Here is a 21,428-nt window from a genome sequence, read left to right as displayed (position 1 = left end):
ATGGACGTTTACGACGTTTTATTCTTGCGCATTCACGTCGACTCATCGAAGGCTGCGATTCAGCTTGCGTTTTCATCGTGCAATCTGCACACAGCAAGCTTGGGACTGTTGTGCCCAAAGAGTATTAGATTCATGTCGTACAATGTAGCTAGCTGTGAACTTATAAGATTGTTAAAATCGCATAGTTTGGCCCCCCTCCCTAAAAGCCCGCTGTCTTCTGATTGGCAGGCTTTACGGAAGCCTCTGCTCGTGAGCACCACCTCGTCCTCTCACCAGAGTGGAGTTCTAAAAGCAAACTGCGAACCTGCAAAGTAACATTGATTTCTCAGTCTTGATTGGAAATGGAAAGTTGTCAAATCCACCTGTACATGTTTGAACCTGAATCCGATGAGACTGGACGGCAGGAACATCCGCAGCAATAAAGATTACAGCCGGATGTGTGTTTGGTAAATATCACGCTCATTACCTGCTTACTCTGTGGCATGACGGTGGATTTGGTCTTTTAATTAAGGGCCATGAATATGTTTTTTAAAAATATATATGGCCCTGTCAAAAGCCGAGTGAAGCGGAAACTGTGCTATGTTAAATATGGAAACAGTAATGTAGCTGGTTAAATGTTATTCTGTGACTGTCTCCATGTCAGTTATTTGAATGCTGGAGTACATTAATGCGCCTTTAATACTGCTAAAGTAGAATGTTTTGCAAGAACCTATACATACATTTACTAAGAAGACTGTATTTTTTGCCTTTGTGGGAGTGCTGCGCCTGGAGCAGATGACCTTATGAAGAGGAACTGGTGTCAGCTCAGCACAAACATAGAAAACAACACTGGAAACCTAATGTTCAGATCAGTCTGCAGCCTTTTGGCTCACAGGAATAACTTTCACATACATTCACCTCATCATCTGAAACTTTGGCCACATTTACTGTGAACATCCAACACTGTAATATTAAATATAAGACAGCAAACAGCTATATTCCCCTTAGTATTATCTTAAATAATTCACAGCTTCCACTTATACATACGTGTTGTGACGGTAGCAGTGACCGGCTGGCTTCGACCCTGGTCTCGCAGCGCCACCAGGTTCACCGTATACTCTTCGCCGGGCCTCAAGCCAGTTTGCACAAAAGAAGTGATGGTGCTGGGAAGCTGTGCCGTCATCCCTCCGTCGTTGTCCTGGGGAACAAAACAAAGATAGAAGTGAGAAGAGATTCATGTCTATCACACACTTTTTTTGAGTAAATGTCAGCAACAGTAGGCACAAACTGCTTCTCTCAGTGGAGGTAAGACAATCTGGCAGATAAAAAAAAACACACAGATCCTCACCACTACAACAGAAACAGTGACTCATGCAGCTAATTTCTATGCAGTAAATTTCCTGAACTGTACATGCTGTGGCCTTTTCTTTTGACTTATTTCTAAACTTCTGGATGGCTTAGCGCATTAAATTCCCTAACCGTGTTACTTTGCAAAAACGGGTATGCTACAGTGATATTTCTCAGGCCACGTTCTGCAGAGGCAGCACTCTGTACATATCCAAAAAGGCTTGTCACTCATCCATACGGAGCCCCGGCTATTCCCAGCTGTTCTCGGAGAGCCACTGTTGCAAAATGCACTTCCCGCCGACAGACAGATGTTACGCGTTCTGCCGGTCCAAGATCCCCAAACGCCGGCGCTTTGAAGGCTTGTATTAAAGCAGAACATACAACAGCTTGCTACTTTCCTGAATCAGATCCGTAATTAGAGATTTAATCCATTTAATCACCTCAACTAAATTACCAGGGTGGGCAGTAAAATGCAACGGTAATGTTCCGACAACTCGCGGCGTTCAATCTCAATAATATTACAGTTACATGAAGGCGAAGCTAAATTAAACTAAATGAATTGCCATAACAGTATATCCCACTCCCATCTCCTGTGTCGTTTTGTTCACAATTAGTCATCATTCTCTGCGCTGACAAGGTCGCTTTTGGAGCGCAGTTCTTAGTATTTTTATTACTTTAATTTCATTGAGACAATGGGCGACGAGAATGTGTGACTATTTAATTGCCCATTTATACGTTTGGCTAATTTATGAGGGTAATTAAGTTGTTCGGTTAGACAACATATAATTTTATGTGTCTGAAAAAAGTGGCAGAAAGTCTCTCAGTTTTTAGAGAATATAACAAAGACATCCATTTTTTTTTTTTATGCTTACTTTGCCTCCAATATAAAGAAAAAGAATGATAAAACTTGAATGATGTAAAGCTTTGCCCTGTTCTCAGCCAAGATACTGAAATATGTATCATCGTGAATGATGGGATGAAAAACCTATTTTATGAATTTTCACACCGAAGTTGGAGTGAAAATTCGTAAAATGCTTCTCATGCCATCATTCATAATGTATTTTAAGGGCAGTAATGGGGGGCATAAAGAGACAGTAAAACTCAACAGTTTTTATAATGAAGAAAGGAGCTCCGATAAAAAGCAACTGACAGTTGCAGCGTATGAAGTATTCAAAGTAAGAGCAACGCAGTTTTCTAGAAAAAACACTTTGCTGTTGAATTTTAAAAATGTTTTTAATGCTTTGAGCGCATTGATAAAAAAAAAAAAAAAAAACCTGACAGGTTTCTCAGACACTACTGGGGCAAGTTAAGCACATACAGTGTGGGTTTGAATGCATCAGGTTGTGTTTTAACCACACAGCATTTTTTTTTTTAGCATGATGCAGCTTTGGGCTGCAGGTGGGGCAGTTGGTTAGCACTGTTGCCTCGCAGCAAGAAGGTCGCCAGTTCGTGTCCCGGTGGGGGCACCCAGGATCTTTCTGCATGGAGTTTGCATGTTCTCCCCGTGCAGCATGGGTTCTCTCCGGGTTCTCCGGCTTCCTCCCACAGTCCAAAAACATGTTGAGGTTAATTGGTGATTCTAAATTGTCCATAGGTGTGAATGTGAGTGTGCTTGGTTGTCTGTCTCTAAGTGTAGCCCTGTGATAGACTGGTGACCTGTCCAGGGTGTCCCCTGCCTTCACCCTAAGTCGGCTGGGATAGGCTCCAGCCCCCCGCGACCCTAGTGAGGATTAAGCGGTGTATAGATAATGGATGGATGGATGATGCAGCTTCAGAGGAGCACCACAGGCCTGAATTACCATCATGTATGCAGACATCACTTAGGAACACGATGCTTCATTTAAAGAGAACACTGGAGGTTTGCGCAGCCTCATCATGTGCCCCGACCCTCTGACATTTAACCGCCTGCCTGACGATAAACCACGACGCCGGGACGCTTCAGGGAAACTCATCATTCTGTGACTTCTTATGAGTTTCATTTCGAAAAAAACTAATAAACAAAAAACTGTATTTTGAGGAAAATGGAAACAACCCCTGACGGAAAAGTCGCAAACAGGATATTATTAAATACTAAGATTGCTTTTAATGACTGTACGTGACCCCGATACTTGCGCAACAGAAACTGATTCAACAATTGCAATTTTAGTTTTACCAATTCATCACCGAAAGTCCGACACGTAACCTATAAGACGCCGTGGGTATGTGCTGCTAAAACACTGGCAGTATAATGTTTTATTGGAATGTTAGATATATAGACTCTAGCTGTTTCTAACAGTGTTAACGCTGGGTCTCCAAGACGCTCGCCCTCCCTCTCTCACTCTGTTTCCTCTTTACAGGGTAGTGAGTTTTGTGTTTGTTCGCATAGGCCAAAGCTTTCATGCCTACTTCCATTACGAGATTGTCAAAATTCGCAATCCCCACTGCTGGATTAAATCCACGGGGGGTGGGACTGCCAACTCATAATATGATTTCCCCTGTGGCTGGAGAGGGAGAGAGAGAGAGAGAGAGAGGAGGGAAAGCGAGAAAAGATTGAGGAAAGAACATATACAGAGAAGGGAGGAAGAGCAGGGGAGAGAAAAGAGACGGAGGGTCGTCTCGAGGGGTGGAGTGGAAAGGGTTACAGATTTAAAACAAGCGGTGGTGGATGGGAGAGGAAAAAAGCAAGAGCTTAGGGTGAGGGAGATGCTCGAATCATTCAGACAGCGGTGAGACATGAACGAACGGACGGAGGGAAAAAGGACCTAAAAGCAGTAAAATAAAATTAGAAGCCACTCTTGCTTTTTTCCACTCACAAACTTGCTATCCTTAAAAAGGGCTTCAAGAATAAATACAAAAAAGCATCTTAACATCAGATTTGAGGCTTAGTGCCCGGCCGGACCAAAGGATATCTCCCCTGAGAACACCTTAAAGGAGAAAACCAATTACTGTGAGAGGGGGCGAGATTAGAGTTCAGAGAGTACCTGAGTTTACAGCAGGAATTAGAAAGAGAAAGGTTCTTGCTTTTTTGGCTTTGGACCCGGCTCCTGTATGGTTTTGCGAAGGGGGTTATTCTGGAAAAGAGTTTAATGGCTCATCCATCTAATAGCCAATAAGCTTAAGACAATCCGCTTGTTTAATTCGGTATGGGCTTCAAGTTGAGAAAACCCCCAAGAAAACCTAATCCACTCAGTTATTTTCCTCCCTCTTCCTACTCGCGCATTCCCAGCCATTTAAAGATTAGTGAGATCTGAAAATAATTCTTTTCAATCAAGAATATTTCACAAAAAGCGCGAAACATCTGTCTGACAAGGACGCTGCAGCTTCACTGTCACGTTAACACCGTCGGCAAACACATCGGCTGAGCGTTCACACGGCTGTACTCTACCTTGGGGATGAAGCTGATCTCCCATCCGTCGAAGGAATAGTAGAAGGGTTGCCACTGGACCTCCACCGACGTCTCCGTGATGGATTTGAAGACTAAACCATCCGGATTGGAGAGATCTGCAGAGGTAGCCAGAGACGAATTATTGTTCTTCAGTGACCCACACAGCCCATAAATCATGACTTCATCCAATGCGTAAGGTGTCCAACGCTCAACATTTCTCTTACACGTTTCTTTTCTGTTCTGTTGGCTTCTCTTTTGATTATGAGTGATGCTGCAGGAGCATTATTGATTTTCACATTCGTACTTATATATATATGTGTGTGTTACTTCTTGTTTACAGCACTTTAAAACATTAATACCTGCTTCTGAAGATGTACCGACAGGACTTTGCGAGGCTTGGATACGTGTTTACTTTCACGGTTTTGAGCGTAACACATACATAACACCCTTGGAACATTAGTTTCTTTAGTTTAAAACAAATAACCTTAACTTTGACTTTGCAAAAAAATTACATATTTCGCAGGCAGCTCTGCTCAAAAACCCCTCCAGATAATCAAATTCTTCATTTTATAATTAGGTTTAGCAAAGACAACCCGATAAATCAAATCCTCACTGAAAAATGGTTGCATCAAGCTTAATTGCCCTAAATTGACTTTATTACTCCAAATTCTGCTACGACTGAAATTAAATTCACTTATCTGAGAAATGGAGGACAACTTCACCAGCAAAGACGTCACTAATGGCGACGTCAGCGTATGCACAGCTGATGGAATATTCTGCAGGCTATTACTTTCTCAGGCGTTTGATAAGTTTGCACACTTTAGGGTAGGTGTGAAAGCAACAGGGATGCGTCCCTATCAGGTCGGTGTGAGTGTGCGAGCGACGCCGAGCAGTTGTTGCAGGTGAAAATCACAAGCAGTTCACACGGAGGAGCGGGTGGCATCGTCAGTCTATTAACACTGAGAAACAGCTTTGGGAGAAAAAAGGGTGCGAGCGCATTTGCAGGAACGACTGCGCGAGTGCACGAACGCATGTGAAGGGGACGCTTTTATGCAAGTAAATCGATGTGTTAAATTACAACGCGGCCTCGGTGGAACATCCAGCCGCCTCTCATGGGAACATTTTATCAAAAAAACAACTAGAAACACACACAGGGCTACACTTACAGGTCCAAACAGTGATACTGGCAGGGATGCTGATAGTGTTGTTAATGACAGCAAACACGTTGATGTTGTACTCCATGCCTGCCTCCAGCCCTGAGATAGTGCAGGTGGTGGTATTGCCTGGAATCCTTATCTCGAGCTGCACACCTGACAAAGAGACAGGCAAAGAGATACCCAGATACATGGGTGCATTTTTATTTTTTTTTAAAAGAAACTGTGTGTGTGCTTTCAAGACATTTTTGAGACAACTGAAATTTTCAATTACAAGCCTCCTTGCGTTTGAAGGCCGGCATGGATCTGTGCATACCTCCGGGGCTGCTTGGTGTGTAGGTCACCAAGAAATCTGTCAGCACAACTGACCCTTCCCACTCCAGGTCAATAGTGCGATCCGTCACCCCTCGCACATTCAGATTCATCGCTGGGGCCACTGTTGATACAAAAAAAACAAAAATATTACCAAAACCTAATTCACTTTTGGGGGTTTTGGGCTTTTGTATCATTATTTTTTCAGTCTTACAATGAAAATAACAACATAAACCCACAATGTCACCTCTGTGGAAACTTGCTGATGTGCTAAATATGACAAGACTACAGGTTTTGGGATTCAGTGTTAAAAGCAAGACATGACTGTAGGCACTACAGAAGTTTTCTATCCATTCAATACGCACTGACTTTGACCTCCATTTAGCATCTCTATCCTTAAAACCATGTGCCTGTCAGCAACACCGGAGGAGCTGAAATGAGGAGCCAGACAAACTGCCTTCACCAGGCTGACTGCACACGGAACAAAAAAAAGGATTTATGTTGGCTGGGCGAAAGGAATCAGCGATGCTTTAATGTGTGGATTCATTGATTTCAAAAAGCCCACGGTAACACCAGGAGCCTGATCAGCGATGACAGACACCATTAATAAGCTGACAGCATGTAAACAGTGCGACGATTAAAACTGTTGTCTGTAAAATTAATTAGGAAAAAAATAAATGTGAAGAAAAAAACACTGCAGACGTCTCACATATGAAAGAATCGATCTGTTCTGCGACGAGTGATAAGAAGTCAAACATGTAAACTACTTCAGTGAAAATGGACTAATTCTGTTCTAACTTGCACCAGAACAGTTTTTACATCCATAATTTATAATTTCAGTATCTCACAGAGAGCCCAGTCAATAAAGCTGTGCATCCTTCATACAGGTGATGTGTAATAATTTGGTGTCGAGTCTGTTCAGTCAGATTTACTCGTATGCAGAACATCTTTGGCGCCAACCAATCCAACACTGAAGACAGTAGATCATTAAACAGCAGAGCTGAACACTGGGGTAAATTCAGGGCGCACCATCCTCAGACAGGTCATCAGTCAATCCACAAGGATAGAAAATGTTAATGTGGTTACCAGTCAAGGCTGTTTAAGAAAGGGCATTGTCCTCTGTACGCTATGTACAGTCATCCTCAAACTTATTCACACCCTTACATTAAAGAAAAGGAAAAATTCACAACAGTCACTTAAATAACTAGAAACTGAAAAATAAATAAATAAATAAAAATTTGCTAAATTATAATTTAGTGAAATAAGACATTGCTTTTGAATTGTGGTTGAAAAGAATAATTTTTAAAAACAAACAAACAAACAAACAAGACTGTCCCAAACAAATTACAGCACGTTGCTGATGAGCAGTGAAATCAGAACACCTGTCAACAGGTGCAGAAGTCTGACTGAGAGTTACAGAAAACACCTGATGATTGCAGTGATTGGCTCAAAGAGTTGTTCAACTAAATATTAGTTTATAGATCCCATCATGCTCGTTTGCTTGTTTTTAAAAATCTTTTCTGTTGAACTACAACTCAAAAGCAACGTCATGATTTTCATAAACTTTTAATTTATTATTACTTTTGTCAATTTCAACTTATTTCAGTGACAGCTGTTTAATTTTCTTCTTTACTTTGAGGCTATGAATACATTTAGGGGCACATGTAATAAATAAGAGCTTGAATATCAATATTTTTTAACCTATATTTGTTCAGTTTGGGAAAATTAACTACAGCAAATTAGCTGTTACCTCATCCTGATTGAACGTACTAAAAAGAAATAAATCTCAAAAACCGGCGTATTGTCAGACAAGTTTAGGAACTTCTGCTCCATTACATGCATACAGTCAGCTGCATTGTGGACTGAAACTAATTTTTAACCTCATATTTGTTTATGATTTGGAAAATAAATATGCTAAATTAGCTTTTACCAAATGCTTTTTGCTATGCGTGAGGTAAAATCACCACTTTTTATCTATTGTAAAGATAAAGTGCTTGTAAAACTTACAGATTGCACATAGATTTATTCTTTTTTTCTGCATCACTAACTAATATACATGTATCAGCTGGCAAGTGCAGTAACTTTCATGCATGGGTCATTGAATTACTTTTGTGCTTTTCTATGTGTCGTACCACCGCCGGCGCATTTCACACAGGTCAACCGTTTATCACCCTGTCAGGTGGCTGATGTGTGCTGCTCAACATACCGTTTGAGTGGATATACTAAATAAGGGGAAAAAAAGATCTGCAAGTACTCAAAATTAATGAACGTCCTCATCCGTGAAGCACATAGCAATAATTTTACTTAAAAATAAGACATCTTGCGTCACCCTTCAAGCGTATAAGTGCTACAACTCACATGTTTAGTATTTTAATCGTGCCAGAAGCCAACCCCAACTCCTGTCCCTGTTCATTTAGATACTGTCAACTTGACTTGTGTGATCAGAGGCAGCCGGTAGTCAGGTAGGCAGGTGTGATACATAAAAAAAACAACAAACTTCAGACAGCTCGCTGAGTACATCTCATACTGGAGAAGTCTGCATTGTGAATATGCATTCCAGCCAGTGAAAGAAGCCAGCGCTTGTGGCAAGAGGAGGCTTGAAGTGGAGAGCCATAAACCTGAGAGGTGGCGCTGAATGTAAATGTGGAGGCATAAGCAAAGAGTGTTTACAGCTCCCACTGCCAAAAACAACAAAGGGGAGGAGGGGAGACGAGTGAAGGACACAAAGGAGGAGAAGACACGACAGAAGGTACAAACAGTTTGAGTTGGAGGAGTGACGGACAGCGGAGAAGAAAAAGACGTGGCGAGGAGAAAAAATAATTAACACTGAAAGACGATTAAACAAGAGATAGAGACAGAGAGGGAACACGAGGAGTGAAGGGGGGTGTGATGGTGTGATAAACAAGCTCTCGCCCCCGTGATACAGGACACGACAGCACAGCATCGAGCCTTCCTCCGGGAACTTTTGGACCCTTTAGTGGCCGTTTCAGCTACTTGCTCGCACGCTCGACAGATGGCCACACGCTGTACAGTGGCTTGTTCATTTCAGAACAGCAGGGACGGCTAATGCGGCATTCGCAGCCAGAATTTATTCCATCGGTTCAACTCCGCTTTGTCAGGAAGGAAACAACAAATCAAAAGAAGGGGCAATTATCCATGGGATGGGGAGAAGAGCGACTGAACGCGGTCATGCAGGAGGCTTAATAGATGAGACGCTTGAAAGCAAACGGAAAGTGAAGAGCAGCGTGAGTTGCTCTGCAAAGTTTGCAGAAGCTTAAATTTGGAATTTCTCACTGGATCGCTGGTAGATACAGCGAAGATGAAGAAGAGTGTTTCCCTTGATTGCTGCGATATAAAAGGTCATCACCTGGCAGACGATTTGAATACTTGTATAGACTATTAAAGGCGTCGCATAGGTGAGGTGCATCCTGACATCTCATTTTCAACAGCAGCACATCTCAGGCGAGGATGACAAGCAGTTTAAAGCGCTCACAGCAAGGCACAATGCAGAGAAAGAATCACAAACGTGAACATAGAGCCTCTAGAAAATCATCTCCTGGGTTAAAATGATCATCTCCATAAATGAGAACACCGCTTATGTAACTTGTGAGCTAATTCAAACTCTCGACTCCTTTTTGTCTGCTTGAGTTCTGAAAAATTGACAAAAAAAAAACCCAGTTTGTCAGGCGTTTCCTAAGGTTTGCTTCAAAAAGTGCAACTTGCTGAAGGTTATTGAGGAATCTCGCCTCCAGTCTTTAAGTCTCATTAGGTCTAATCAGTATGCTATTATAGGCAGACAGAGCAGCATCTCCTGAACTAAGACCTTGACGGTAAAACTCCAGCGGACAAAAGAGGTCAGTGCATCATCAGAGGACTAACTTACCTTCAGGCTACTCTGTGTAATGAAATTTTTCTTATTAATTTGCTAAACTGGCTAAAATGAAACTTCTGCCGTGAAACACAATATTTTAGGGTTTGTGAGTGATGAAAAAAAAAACTCTGAGTAATGCAGTTTTCACCCTTAAAATGAGGGTTGAAATCAGTCTGCTGCTACTACAGTAATATTCAAGTAAAATTCATAGTACATGCTGAGATTTTATTCCTCGCCCCGAGCTTTACTCTGTTGTATTTTGAATTTTGTTTGGGTTGCAACCAGAGGGCTGTACGACAAGGATTAGTGGGTTGTTGAGGTATGTTGAGCTTAAAGTCAGAGTTTTCAGTGTCGTGAAGGTGCCTCTCTTTTTATCTGACTAGATCTCCATGGTAACTGATGCTGTGGAGCGAACCAGAGGGCTGTGCTACAAAGCCAGATTAGTGGGTTATCGAAAGTCAGACTTTTCGGTACCACGAAGGCGGTTCTCTTTAAACCTGCTAGATCTCCATGGTCACTGATGCTGTGGAGCTAACCTGGTTCAGGTTATGTTCAGCAATACAGATTCTCAGCTGTTTATCTGCAAACTGCTGAGTTATACGTTATTAATATAACTGAATGAAGCCGTGAAGTTACAGTATCGCGCGCTGTAAATACCGCGTTGCCATGGGAACCAGATGTGCATTTACTTGGTGATGCAGAAATCACATACTTATGTTTTTATGTTTGGCTCTGATTTAAGGTCAAGTCTGTTTGCACTGCTGGTGCTGCAGCTGATCAAACACAGGATATGGATTATTCTGCTGGTATTTATTACAGAGAATATTCCATCAGTAACATTAACTTCGCTTTGATTTGGCCAAAAATTAAAGTGAGTCAGACCTAAATGCTCTTCAATACATGCTTAAATATATTAAGTTTAAAGTTTAACTTTAACATGCAGCTGTCAGTTGGAAATAATCGGCTGCATCAGTAAAATATTATATATTAACACGTTTAACAGTTTTCTTCCAGTATTCCTGCCTCGCACCATTTGCAGTTGTGGTGCTTTCTTCCATCATAATTATTTTTAGATTCCTCATTGTTCTCCAATGAAACAACGTGTTGACTGAAGCAGCTGTCGTTTCATTTTGAGCAGAACAAGAGTCATGTGACGCTCGTTTTTAATGTGAACGAACGCGGAGTTTGAAGCAGAAAGTCTGAGTTAACAAAGAAAGTTGAACCACCTTGGGACCTAAATCATAAGTCTTGTTCAAGTTAGTCAGACTTTGTTATCCGGATTCACAAAGCCCAACATCGACCATCCTGGATCACAGGTATCACAAACCTGACTACCAGCCGTCTCTGGTGACACGTTAAAATGGTAAAAAATAATGAAGAAGAAAGGGTATTAATATCATAAATGAATACAACAATAAGTCTATACGTTTTAGAATTGTTCTTTAGCTGTTGGAAAGACATATTAGTTTTTGAAGTTTGAAGGTTAAAGATGTCGTTGTAACTTGAACCACTAATAATTTTGTTGTGATCATATAATAAGAAGCTCCAAACTTCTGAATGGCAGAGTGCCCTCCAAAATATACTTTCAAAGACACTTTGTCACACAGGACAAAAAAAAAAAGAGAGAATCAATTTCTTTTCAGTGCAGAAAATGGTTCAGGATATTGAAAGACTTTTGTCACAAGCTACAACACAATTTCAGCCAAAACCCTGATAACATTATGTTCTCACGCTGCTCAGACTGTCCGTGAATGGCGCGTCGAGAAAACCGTGTGTTCTTTGTGTGCGTGGCGCTCAGCTTGAGTTTGTGTTTGTTGTCAAAATGAATTCTTGTTTGCGCGATGAGGTGAGCTGGCTTGAACGGTCGGCTTCCAGGCTGCAACCATGATCCGACAGGACGACCTGATACAAGCCGTTGACTGATGAAGCCGTGAACTTGACGGATGCTGTGCTGCACAACGGGGCGATAAAATAAACATTCAGATGGAAACAATATGAACCGTCGTCGCACTTTGATGTATGCCGCAAGAACTTTAAAGCTGTAACCACAACTAGGTGAGAAATGTAAATGTCAGTTGTCACCACCGCAGCACTCAAAGGACAAAGTCAACAAAGCAGGAATGTCAGCGCCACTTTCTCACAGTGGCATCGGGATTTATCGAAATGATTGTAGCATACCTCAGCTGCAAAGACAGAATGTCACTCCTCAGCACAGGCTGATCTCTGCTTTGTGGGTGGATATATTTCTTATGTAAAGATACACTATTTCTTACTGCACGCCTGATACATCCAATTTAAATTCGACTGCCTCCATTATTTCTCATAGTGGGAGAATACAGGCTGCCATAATTGAAGCCAAGCTACATGCTGCTTTCTTCGGCTATTGATAACTTGAAACACTTAACCCTACAAGTCTCTGGTAATTGAACTGCTTTGTTTTGTATTCAGCCAACTATCCCCCTACAAGCGTTGGCTATTTTAGCCTCTAATTACGGAGAAATAAGCAATTCGGTCTCTCTCGCTGGGTAGAGATATTAAACGGGGAGGGCAGAACAGAGGAATGGGCCTCAGTAATAAAATTCTCCGTCCCTGTCTTTCTATCGCTCGCTCTTCTGTCGGTCCTCATCCGTCATCTCGCTGACAGGCAGCTCAAATGGCAGAGGAGGATCTGATATTTTGGCGTAGAGAGCCGGCTCCGAACAAAGGCAAGCACGGCTCAGAAACTGTCTCAGCTGCAGCTAATGTGACAGTTCTCTCCCCAGATGAATGTGACTTTTGACAAATGAATGCTGTTAAACCGTCTGCTGTCCAGCAAGTCATGCCCCCCGCCACCTGCATTTGAAGCACAGAGGGACTTTTTTTTTTTTTAAAGCGCTGCACATTCACACACAAAAAAAAATTGTTAGGGTGTTTTCAAACTTGTGAAATTTACTTTCCATACAAAAACTACACTAGGGGGTTGCAGTAATTACCTCCTTTATTCTTGCTGATGAATGATATCGCCCGCTGTAGCCTTTATCTATCTGCAAACTCTCGGCACTGTGAGGCACATGGCTGCCAATACCTATTGTACCGGGTAGCTTCAGTTTGTGCCATATACTGTAATTAACACATAGCACTGGGTTAATCAATTGGGAGTTAAGAGAAATATGATGACTGTTTTAGAAAAAGACCAAACATTTGCTGCTTTTCTCTGTTTTGATTGTGAAATTAATATACGTAGGTTTGATGTCAGGTAGTTTAAAAATGTCCCTTTTGGCCAAGAAATGTTTTTTATTATTAAATAATTGAACTAATCAATAAATAACTGTTAAACAAAGGTGCAGCTTTAACTGTATATGTCAGGCAGATAGTATATTCTGACTGTAGGAGCAACAAAAAGCAGATTTTAAGAGGAGCTTAAATGGAAATACTTTACTTTTGTTTTGTGTTCTTTATCAAGCAGCATCATTTCTATTTTTATTGTATTTTTCTCTTTTAATACTCTTAGCGGTAAAATGGATAAATAACACCAACAAGATGATTTCTAAAGATAATCATTAAACTGTAATCCTGAGAATGAATCAGAATCTCGCGCCCAGCTCAGTGACAGCAACTGCAGTTTACATTAGAAAGAAGATCGACTTGAGGCTGGAGGCGCAGCAGCTAATGTTGCTGCTCTATTATTTTTTAGGAGACCTGCTTCTCTTCAATAATTCAGACCCGACTGTGTGAGGGTCGCGTAGTGTCATTCTGAAATCTGTTTAGGCTGGATTTCTGCTTTTCGACTTACTTGATCCTGGTCACACTGACAGCAAGTGTTAAGGGAGGACAACCTCTCCTGCCAAGAATTTCTGCTTCGGGAAATTGAAACAGATAAACTACTCTTTGTACTTGCAGTCAGAGGATCAAACTGATAAATGAAAAAAAATTAATAGCTCACCAGAGTTACAGTCGTCTCCAGCAAAGCCGTCCTGGCACACGCAGAAGCCCTCTTTGCAGACTCCCTTCTTGCTGCAGTTGTTGGCGCAGTAGACCAGCGAGCAGTCCTCTCCCACGTACCCGGGCCGGCAGTGGCACGTCCCGTTGATGCACAAGCCCTGGTCCGAGCAGTCGTTGAGGCACCTTCCGACCATGCAGTCTTCGCCGGTGAAGGACTCCTCGCACACGCACTCCCCGTCGATGCACAGGCCGCGGCCCGAGCAGTCTGACGGGCACCGTGGCTCCGAGCAGTTGTCACCTCCAAAGTCGCGGTCGCACACGCACTCGCCTTCCACGCACACGCCCTGGCCAGAGCAGTCGTTCGGGCAGCGAGGCTCGGAGCAGTTTTTGCCGGTCCAGCCTTCCTCGCAGATGCAGCCGCACAGGTCAAAGCTGAAGCTGCCGTGGCCGCCGCAGCCCGGGACGAAGTCCAAACGGCCTGAGGGGGAAGGAAAGGTGTGTACGCTGTTTAGTACGTGATTAAAATGATGCTTGATTTTAAGATGAAAATCCTCCCAAATAATCATCCATCCTTTATCTATACACCGCTTAATCCTCACTAGGGTCATGGGGGGCTGGAGTCTATCCCACCTATTACACAATTATACAATTTAGAATCACCAATTAACCTCAACATGTTTTTGGACGGGCTGCAAGGTGGCGCAGTTGGTAGCACTGTTGCCTCGCAGCAAGAAGGTTGCCGGTTTGCGTCCCGGTGGGGGCACCGGAATCTTTCTGCGTGGAGTTTGCATGTTCTCCCCGTGCAGCGTGGGTTCTGTCTGGGTTCTCCGGCTTCCTCCCACACAGTCCAAAAACATGTTGAGGTTAATTGGTGATTCTAAATTGTCCGTAGGTGTGAATGTGAGTGTGCTTGGTTGTCTGTCTCTAAGTGTGGCCCTGCGATGGACTGGCGACCTGTCCAGGGTGTCCCCTGCCTTCACCCTAAGTCGGCTGGGATAGACTCCAGCCCCCCCGCGACCCTCGTGAGGATTAAGCAGTGTATAGATGATGGATGGATGGATGTTTTTGGACTGTGTGGGAGGAAGCCCGAGAACCCAGAGAGAATCCACACTGCATGGTGCCCCACCGGGACGCAAACCGGCAACCTTCTTGCTGCGAGGCAACAGTGCTAACCAACTGCGCTACACCATCCGTCATCTATACACTGCTCAATCCTCACTAGGGTCATAGGGGGCTGGAGCCTATCCCAGCTGACTTAGGGTGAAGGCAGGAGACATCCCACATAACCATCCAGAAGGAATTTAATATTTTGAGTAATATTACATACATATAGTTCATTTTAAGAAACTGATCATTTCAATATCAAAAGAAATCAGACTTTAAATTATGGTAAAACATCCAATCACGGTTCATTTATTCATGTCTACGTGGCTCAGCAGCCTTGATGGTAGAAACTGTAGTCAAAACATCTATGAAAAGCGATGCATTTCCAGTCCTTTCACTGGCCTTCCTCAGCAGAGCATTTCATCCTCTTTCTGATTCTGATCATGACTGCTGGAGATAATCACATTCTTACAGTAAGAGACGGAGCGTTTTCAGAAAATATTTGAATGGGGTGGCGGTGTCAATGGAGCAGATCCTTTAGCCATAATATATTCTGTAACTCTATCCATTCTAGTCCCCTCATAGTATAATGGCAGCATCTCCTGAATAGTGAACAAAAAATTTTTGCCAGTAACAAAGGTTTCTCCACACTTTTCAGACTGCGAGACACTGCAGCAGGAAAAAAAAAACCCAAAACAAGTTGCCCTCCAGCATCAATATTCTGCTGCTGTCTGTCTCCTTTTCTTTCTGCCTGGTTTACCTATATTACCACTTGTTTTTTTCCCTTCTTGCCACATATAAGGCAACCTGTTTTGAATGTTTTTCTTGCGGTTCTTTACATCTTCCAAAAACTTGTTGTTGTGCACTCAACACCAAGACTCTTCTTGGACAAATACTGCAGGTAAAGTGGATTATATAAACAAAAAAAAACCACATCCTCCAACTTCATCTGTGTGTTTTCATGTCAGCGTTAAACAGCACTCACCCATGGCTGAGCTGTCTCCACAGCATCCAGATCCACACTGAGCTCTGAGCAGGGAAACCTCTCTCTCCAGCATCTCCACCCTGGTGGCCAGTTGCTGGATTGTGATCGTTGCAGGACAGCCGCACGCCGCTTTTGGGATGTTGATGCGGTGGGTAAATGTCACCTGAAAGAGGAGAGCAGTTTGGTTAAGAAGTGCATTTTGTGCAGCAGTCATACTTATAATTCCTGCAGTGGGCTGGCAACTACGAGTTATTGTGCATGTTTGACACCAAAATCTATCTTTTTGGTCAGTTTTCAAGGTTAAATAAAGCAAAACATATGTTAGGTTCCTATAAACATGTAAAGATTGAGCAGAACGTGGCATATTTGGTCACATTTCACTGGAAAAATGTGACTGTCTCCAACATCCTGAGCATACGGTTAGTCAGACATCACCTCTAAAGGTGCTTATTTACATATCCACCATGCACGGAGCAACATTATCATACATTTGGAGTCGAGCTCACAGGCACCTGTGTAAAGATAAGTCCATGATTCACTCTCTTTTAGCTGTGTTTTTGCTCTCTGCCATCTCCCGAGGGAATATCTGTCTCTTTTGCCGCTAAACGCTCCAGTGTGTTCACCTGCTAGTTGCTAACTTTGTGTGTCTGCTGTTTGATGCTGAGCAGATAGAGTGGGCTTTACGAGTGTTTTCTCTCAAAACAGTTGCTGGCTTCTGTAGCTCAAATCAATGCTATGAGAGAAGCGAGAGTTGAACAAAGCGGTGAAGCTGCGGGCTGGACAGCTGAAACGAAACTATAGCCTTGAGCTCCGTGAACCCGAGGAATGCTGCAGATTAGGGTGTTAATTCTCTGCAGGCTCGTCACGATGAGCAGCCTTTTTAACGTGAGCACTTTGCTTTTTACTCGTCACATTTTCACTGAAGCCACTTTGAACTTTCATTCTGTATTAAGGATGATTCAGCAGAACCACTTTTTCAGTGTATAGATTTCATGTTTCAAAGCCTGGGGTATCAGTCATTTCCTACTATTTCCGCATAAGAGAATATATCACCGTAAACATGTAAATATGACGCCGAAACAGCTGTTGTTTTTAAGAATCAGCTCTTTGTCCCGTGGGCCCGTATCCACATCCGTGACTCACTCTAAAAGAAGTCTCTTCACATCTCACTCTGAGTTGTGTCATCCTGAACACTGCGCCTCACTTCAAGCTTTCCTGCTGCAAATATGATGTTGCTAAAACGCCCACCTGGCTGTCAGCATCCAGCGTCTGTTCAGTGTATTCTGTTGGTCCGGTCGGATCCATCGGTCCCTCCACAGAAGGTCTGGATCCCAACTCGGCACGAGAGCCTAGAAAGTGAAAAGAACAGGTCTTAGAAACTTCTAAATAGACTACGTTTGTGCGTCTAAGTGAAAGAAAGGTGCCTCCAGGACGGAAGATAAGATGGCTGCAGTGAGTTCTAACCAAAAAACACTCGATCGATCAGAAGACCTTACCATCACCTGGGGCAGGTGGTGCAGAGGCGTCCAGGTCGACAGAGCACAAAGACTCCAAGGGCACATTGATGTTGTAGACGTGGTTAAAGACCACAGGTTGCTCCCGCAGGGTCTGGTTCACCGAGGAAGCAGAGGGGGGCTGATCCTCCCCCGGGGCCTGCCTCCTCACTCTGGTGGTACGAACCAGCTTGTTGTCTCCTGATGGAGCAGCGTGAGCGGCACCCTGGAGCGAGAGATAATACGAAACAAAATAAAAAACACTGTGTGTGGCTTGGACTCAGGGATTTCCAGTTGTTTTTTTTTTATCCTTTATATCTTGTATTTACAAAATGACGGAGTGAAGACGAAGAAAAGAATCCAAGGGGACACAAAACAGGGATTTTCTCACAGGCTGCAACACTTGCCAAAACAGTTTTCACATTAAAACTTTGGGCCACGTCCAAAAGACTGTGGTGACAGTTCAATATTTTCAGGTTGTTCTTTTTTTTTTTTTGTCTGCCAGTGAATTTGGATATAAAATACCATTAAACAGGCAAATATTACTTCATGGGGGAAAGGAGTGATTGGATGAAAATAAAGCCACAGGGGGACAAGTCTAAACTCCACTGGATCAGGTGAGCGGCTACTTCACAGCATTTTGTTCTACGTAAACCGAGTAATCTGTTAAAAATGTTTGATTTAAGATCACAAAAGTTGTTAGCATAGATTTGTAGCGCTAACTCTGTGCAGTGGGAGTATAGAAATAGAAATAGTGCAATGTTGTAGATCTATCAAGAGTTAGATTTCTGCACGTAAGCAATACTTTGAAGACTTTGGATGCTGCATTTGAAGAGTTCACTTGCAAAAACTGCATTTTTGTAGATTTTCAGAGAACTTATTTTTTGTGTTTCGTCTGTGAGATAAAAACAATCAAACTGAAGTTGAGTGGATTTGACAAAAATACAGATAACTTAAGTTTGATTGATGTTGTCTCAGGTAGACGAAGGAAAAGTGGGTTTTCCGAAGGTTTGTGAAGACGGAGTTATCTGTTTTTGCAAATGAACTCTTCATTTCTTCTCTTTTTTTTTGTCTTTCTGAAACCAACGGCACAAAAGCAAACAAGTTAATTTCCTAAGCAACGGGCTCATCTGCTTTACCCTACATACGATATAAATACTTTTAGTGCCTTTGAAGCTGAACATTACTTCCACACCAAAGAGCACATCTTTGACTAATTAGTTTGTGTTCTCAGCTTACTTAAACCGGCAACTCCATAGCAGTAGATTTGCCAAAAACATCAGTCGTCCTCATAAAAGCTGCATCTTCTGTAGCATTGTTTTACAAGCCGAGATGTAATAACAGCAGTCTGGTGTTGCTGTTTCCTTACTGTTATGTCTTATATTCATCATCAGCTGGTCAATCGTGCCGCTCAGGCCGAGGTCCTTGTGTTTGTGACAATCAAGTGCATATTTAAACCCAAACAAGAGTCTTCTTTTAAAACAGGTGCACATGTTAAAAATGAGTCACCCAGACGCACCACCAACTTGTGGAGAGAACATTTGCATAATTAGCTCGAGTTGATCAAATCTACCCGGGACCAAAAAAAGAAAAAGAAATGAAAAACCTTTTTTTTCATATGTCATTGAGAACTTTACAGTTTTCTGAGAATTTCGAGCTGCAATTGTGCCAGTTGTTATTGCCAATAAAAGTCATTTCGCTTGACAAATGCAGCGGCAATAACTAAGGTGGCTGACTGCGATACTCAAACTCCAGCTTTCTAGAAGAAGTATTAAAAACACAGAGAACACATGCGGGCAATCTGAATTATTACTGCAAACTGGCCGGGATAGAATTTCGGGGAATTTGTGCCCAGAGTCAAGTGATTAACGGGGCTGCCAGAAATAAATAAATATTGAATATGGAAGGAGGAGAAAAAAAAAGGTGCTCCAGACAGAGCTATTTTGTCTGAACAATTTTACCTGTAGAGCAAGAAACAGAGCCAAAGCCAGGATGCAGCTTGCTGTGGGCGCGGCGGCCCGCTGGAGCTGCTGTGCCAATTGCATGCTGGGAACAAACCTCGCCACTCCTGTCCACTCGCACCTGCGGAGGAGTCGTACAAGAGAGAGGGGGGGGAGAAAAGTGAAGGAGGGAGTTAGCATAAATTAAGCTTCAGGAGAAAAAAAAACAGTTGGCACAATGGTGTCTGTGCATAAATATGATTTAGAGCGCTTGTTCCTGGGCCAGCGCTGGATGTATTGTATATACATGCCAGTGTGTCGACTGAGTCCCACTACATTCAGCTTATCCTCTGTAAATGATAAATAAACGCCTTTGATCTGATGTAAAATAATTGGCTTTAGAAGGAAAAGAAACTCTTCCAGGGATTACGGAGTCGGCTAAGAACCTTTGAATGGATTTCACTGTGCAATACGAAATATTTGATCTTCCCACTTGGGTGCAATACAGAAATATTGCTCAGGGAGACGGTTGATAGATGGATTTCAGCAGAGACATGGTTTGAGTGATGTTGCTGTAATCCCCTTCTCCGTTGAGTGGGGACGTGAGAATAGGGACGCGCTGAAATAAAAGCGGCGCGGGAAGAGGAGCTGATGCGAACGCTTCCACCGGCCTGTCACATGTCGGCTGAGGTCTAATTCTAAAGTGGATGTTTGAATTCATCCAGTTTCCTTTCAACGATCTGAACGTTTTACTCGACCTGCGGAAGATGTTTTTTTTATCAAGTGTAGACACAGCTGGTTGCGATCTAATGCGCTCCGCGGCAATTTCAAGAACAATCCCTCGCCTTCTGCATGTTCATGTCTACGTATGGGCGGTTAAGAAGGATGAGCCCGTGTAGTCTGTATTCGAGAACCTTTTATCACAACAATGCATCTCATGTTGGTGAGGCAGGCTATTGCTCTCAGCTGGCGCCTTTTGTGAGAGCCAGATGGAAGTCTTCTTATCGCACCTAACTGGCTCGGCTTTTTATTTTTTTTCTTACGGCTGAAAGTGTTGAAACATCAGTGTATTTGCACATAAATGAGAAACAGAGAGACTCCCAGTGTGTGTGTGTGAACCGTGCATCCTTTTAAGGTTGTCTCATTCAGGGAAAATAAAATGTTTTTTCTTTTTTTTTTTTTAAATTAATGCATACTCAATGTCTCGGATTTCCTGCTCACACTCTGCAGATTTCTCACTCCTCGCTTTTCAAGATCTTTTGTACCCAACAGAGCACGTCCTTTATTTTTCTGACAAAGTTGAAAATCGAGATTTTGTATGTGTGCGGTGAACACGAGCGCCCACATCAACAGTTCTGTCACATACAGTAAATCATAAAAGACTCATTGAGAAAGATAGCTGGTCATATGTTACAATCTACAGCACGCCTCACTTCAGATAGTGCTGCTAATGCTTTTATAAATGACTTCGGCCTTGCTGGAATTGACTCCCAACCAATGCCGTTCGCTCCGTGCCGAGGAGATGGAAAATGCTCTCCTTTGAAACTTCCCCTCAAGCATGGAGCTGCTGCCTGACACGACAGGAGCCACTTAACTGCCGAATTCAGCAAACAAATGAGAAGCATGAAGATGATGAAGGAGTGAGATGGACAAAGCCAACTGGAACCGTCCGGTTCACAGCCATTAGCTAAAGCAGTGTCCCCTCGGCTAGCTTCACTAGATGGCGGATGCATGCTTAACAGACGTGATGATGACAAATGGCACGCTGCGTGGACGTTTCATTCACTTCCTTTAACAAGCGTGACAGAGAGCAGCTCAGCTGTTACCAGGATGTTTTGTTTTACACTCGAGCTGCGTCGATAATGAACATTTCATGCCAACAAACTCCAAGGACGACACGTTAATCGACATGTTTTCAACATTTTTGACAAAGATAATATTGAGTTTTAATTCAAAAA

At 42.7% G+C, this 21,428-nt stretch overlaps 1 protein-coding gene across 1 annotated transcript in view; it reads right to left on the bottom strand.

Annotated features, from left to right (window-relative positions):
* The window catches only part of tnr (tenascin R (restrictin, janusin)), a gene marked incomplete at its 3' end in the record, with an annotated part of 62,340 nt that extends 42,765 nt beyond the window's left edge, over positions 1 to 19,575 (bottom strand). The window contains exons 1-9 of the mRNA XM_008285775.1: positions 19,492 to 19,575; positions 17,534 to 17,756; positions 17,286 to 17,386; positions 16,038 to 16,200; positions 13,950 to 14,426; positions 6,161 to 6,280; positions 5,857 to 6,000; positions 4,691 to 4,806; positions 1,027 to 1,177 (exon numbers count right to left, since the gene is read on the bottom strand). Coding sequence (XP_008283997.1) covers positions 1,027 to 1,177; positions 4,691 to 4,806; positions 5,857 to 6,000; positions 6,161 to 6,280; positions 13,950 to 14,426; positions 16,038 to 16,200; positions 17,286 to 17,386; positions 17,534 to 17,756; positions 19,492 to 19,575 — 1,579 coding nt within the window. The remainder of the gene's footprint in view (positions 1 to 1,026; positions 1,178 to 4,690; positions 4,807 to 5,856; positions 6,001 to 6,160; positions 6,281 to 13,949; positions 14,427 to 16,037; positions 16,201 to 17,285; positions 17,387 to 17,533; positions 17,757 to 19,491) is intronic.
* Positions 19,576 to 21,428: the final 1,853 nt, after the last annotated feature.

The sequence above is a fragment of the Stegastes partitus genome, unplaced genomic scaffold (assembly GCF_000690725.1).
Source record: "Stegastes partitus isolate 25-593 unplaced genomic scaffold, Stegastes_partitus-1.0.2 Scaffold415, whole genome shotgun sequence".
In the NCBI taxonomy this organism is placed as follows: domain Eukaryota; kingdom Metazoa; phylum Chordata; class Actinopteri; family Pomacentridae; genus Stegastes; species Stegastes partitus.
The sequence above is the reverse complement of the archived record's forward strand: the minus strand, read 5'-3'. Positions and strand labels throughout refer to the sequence as shown.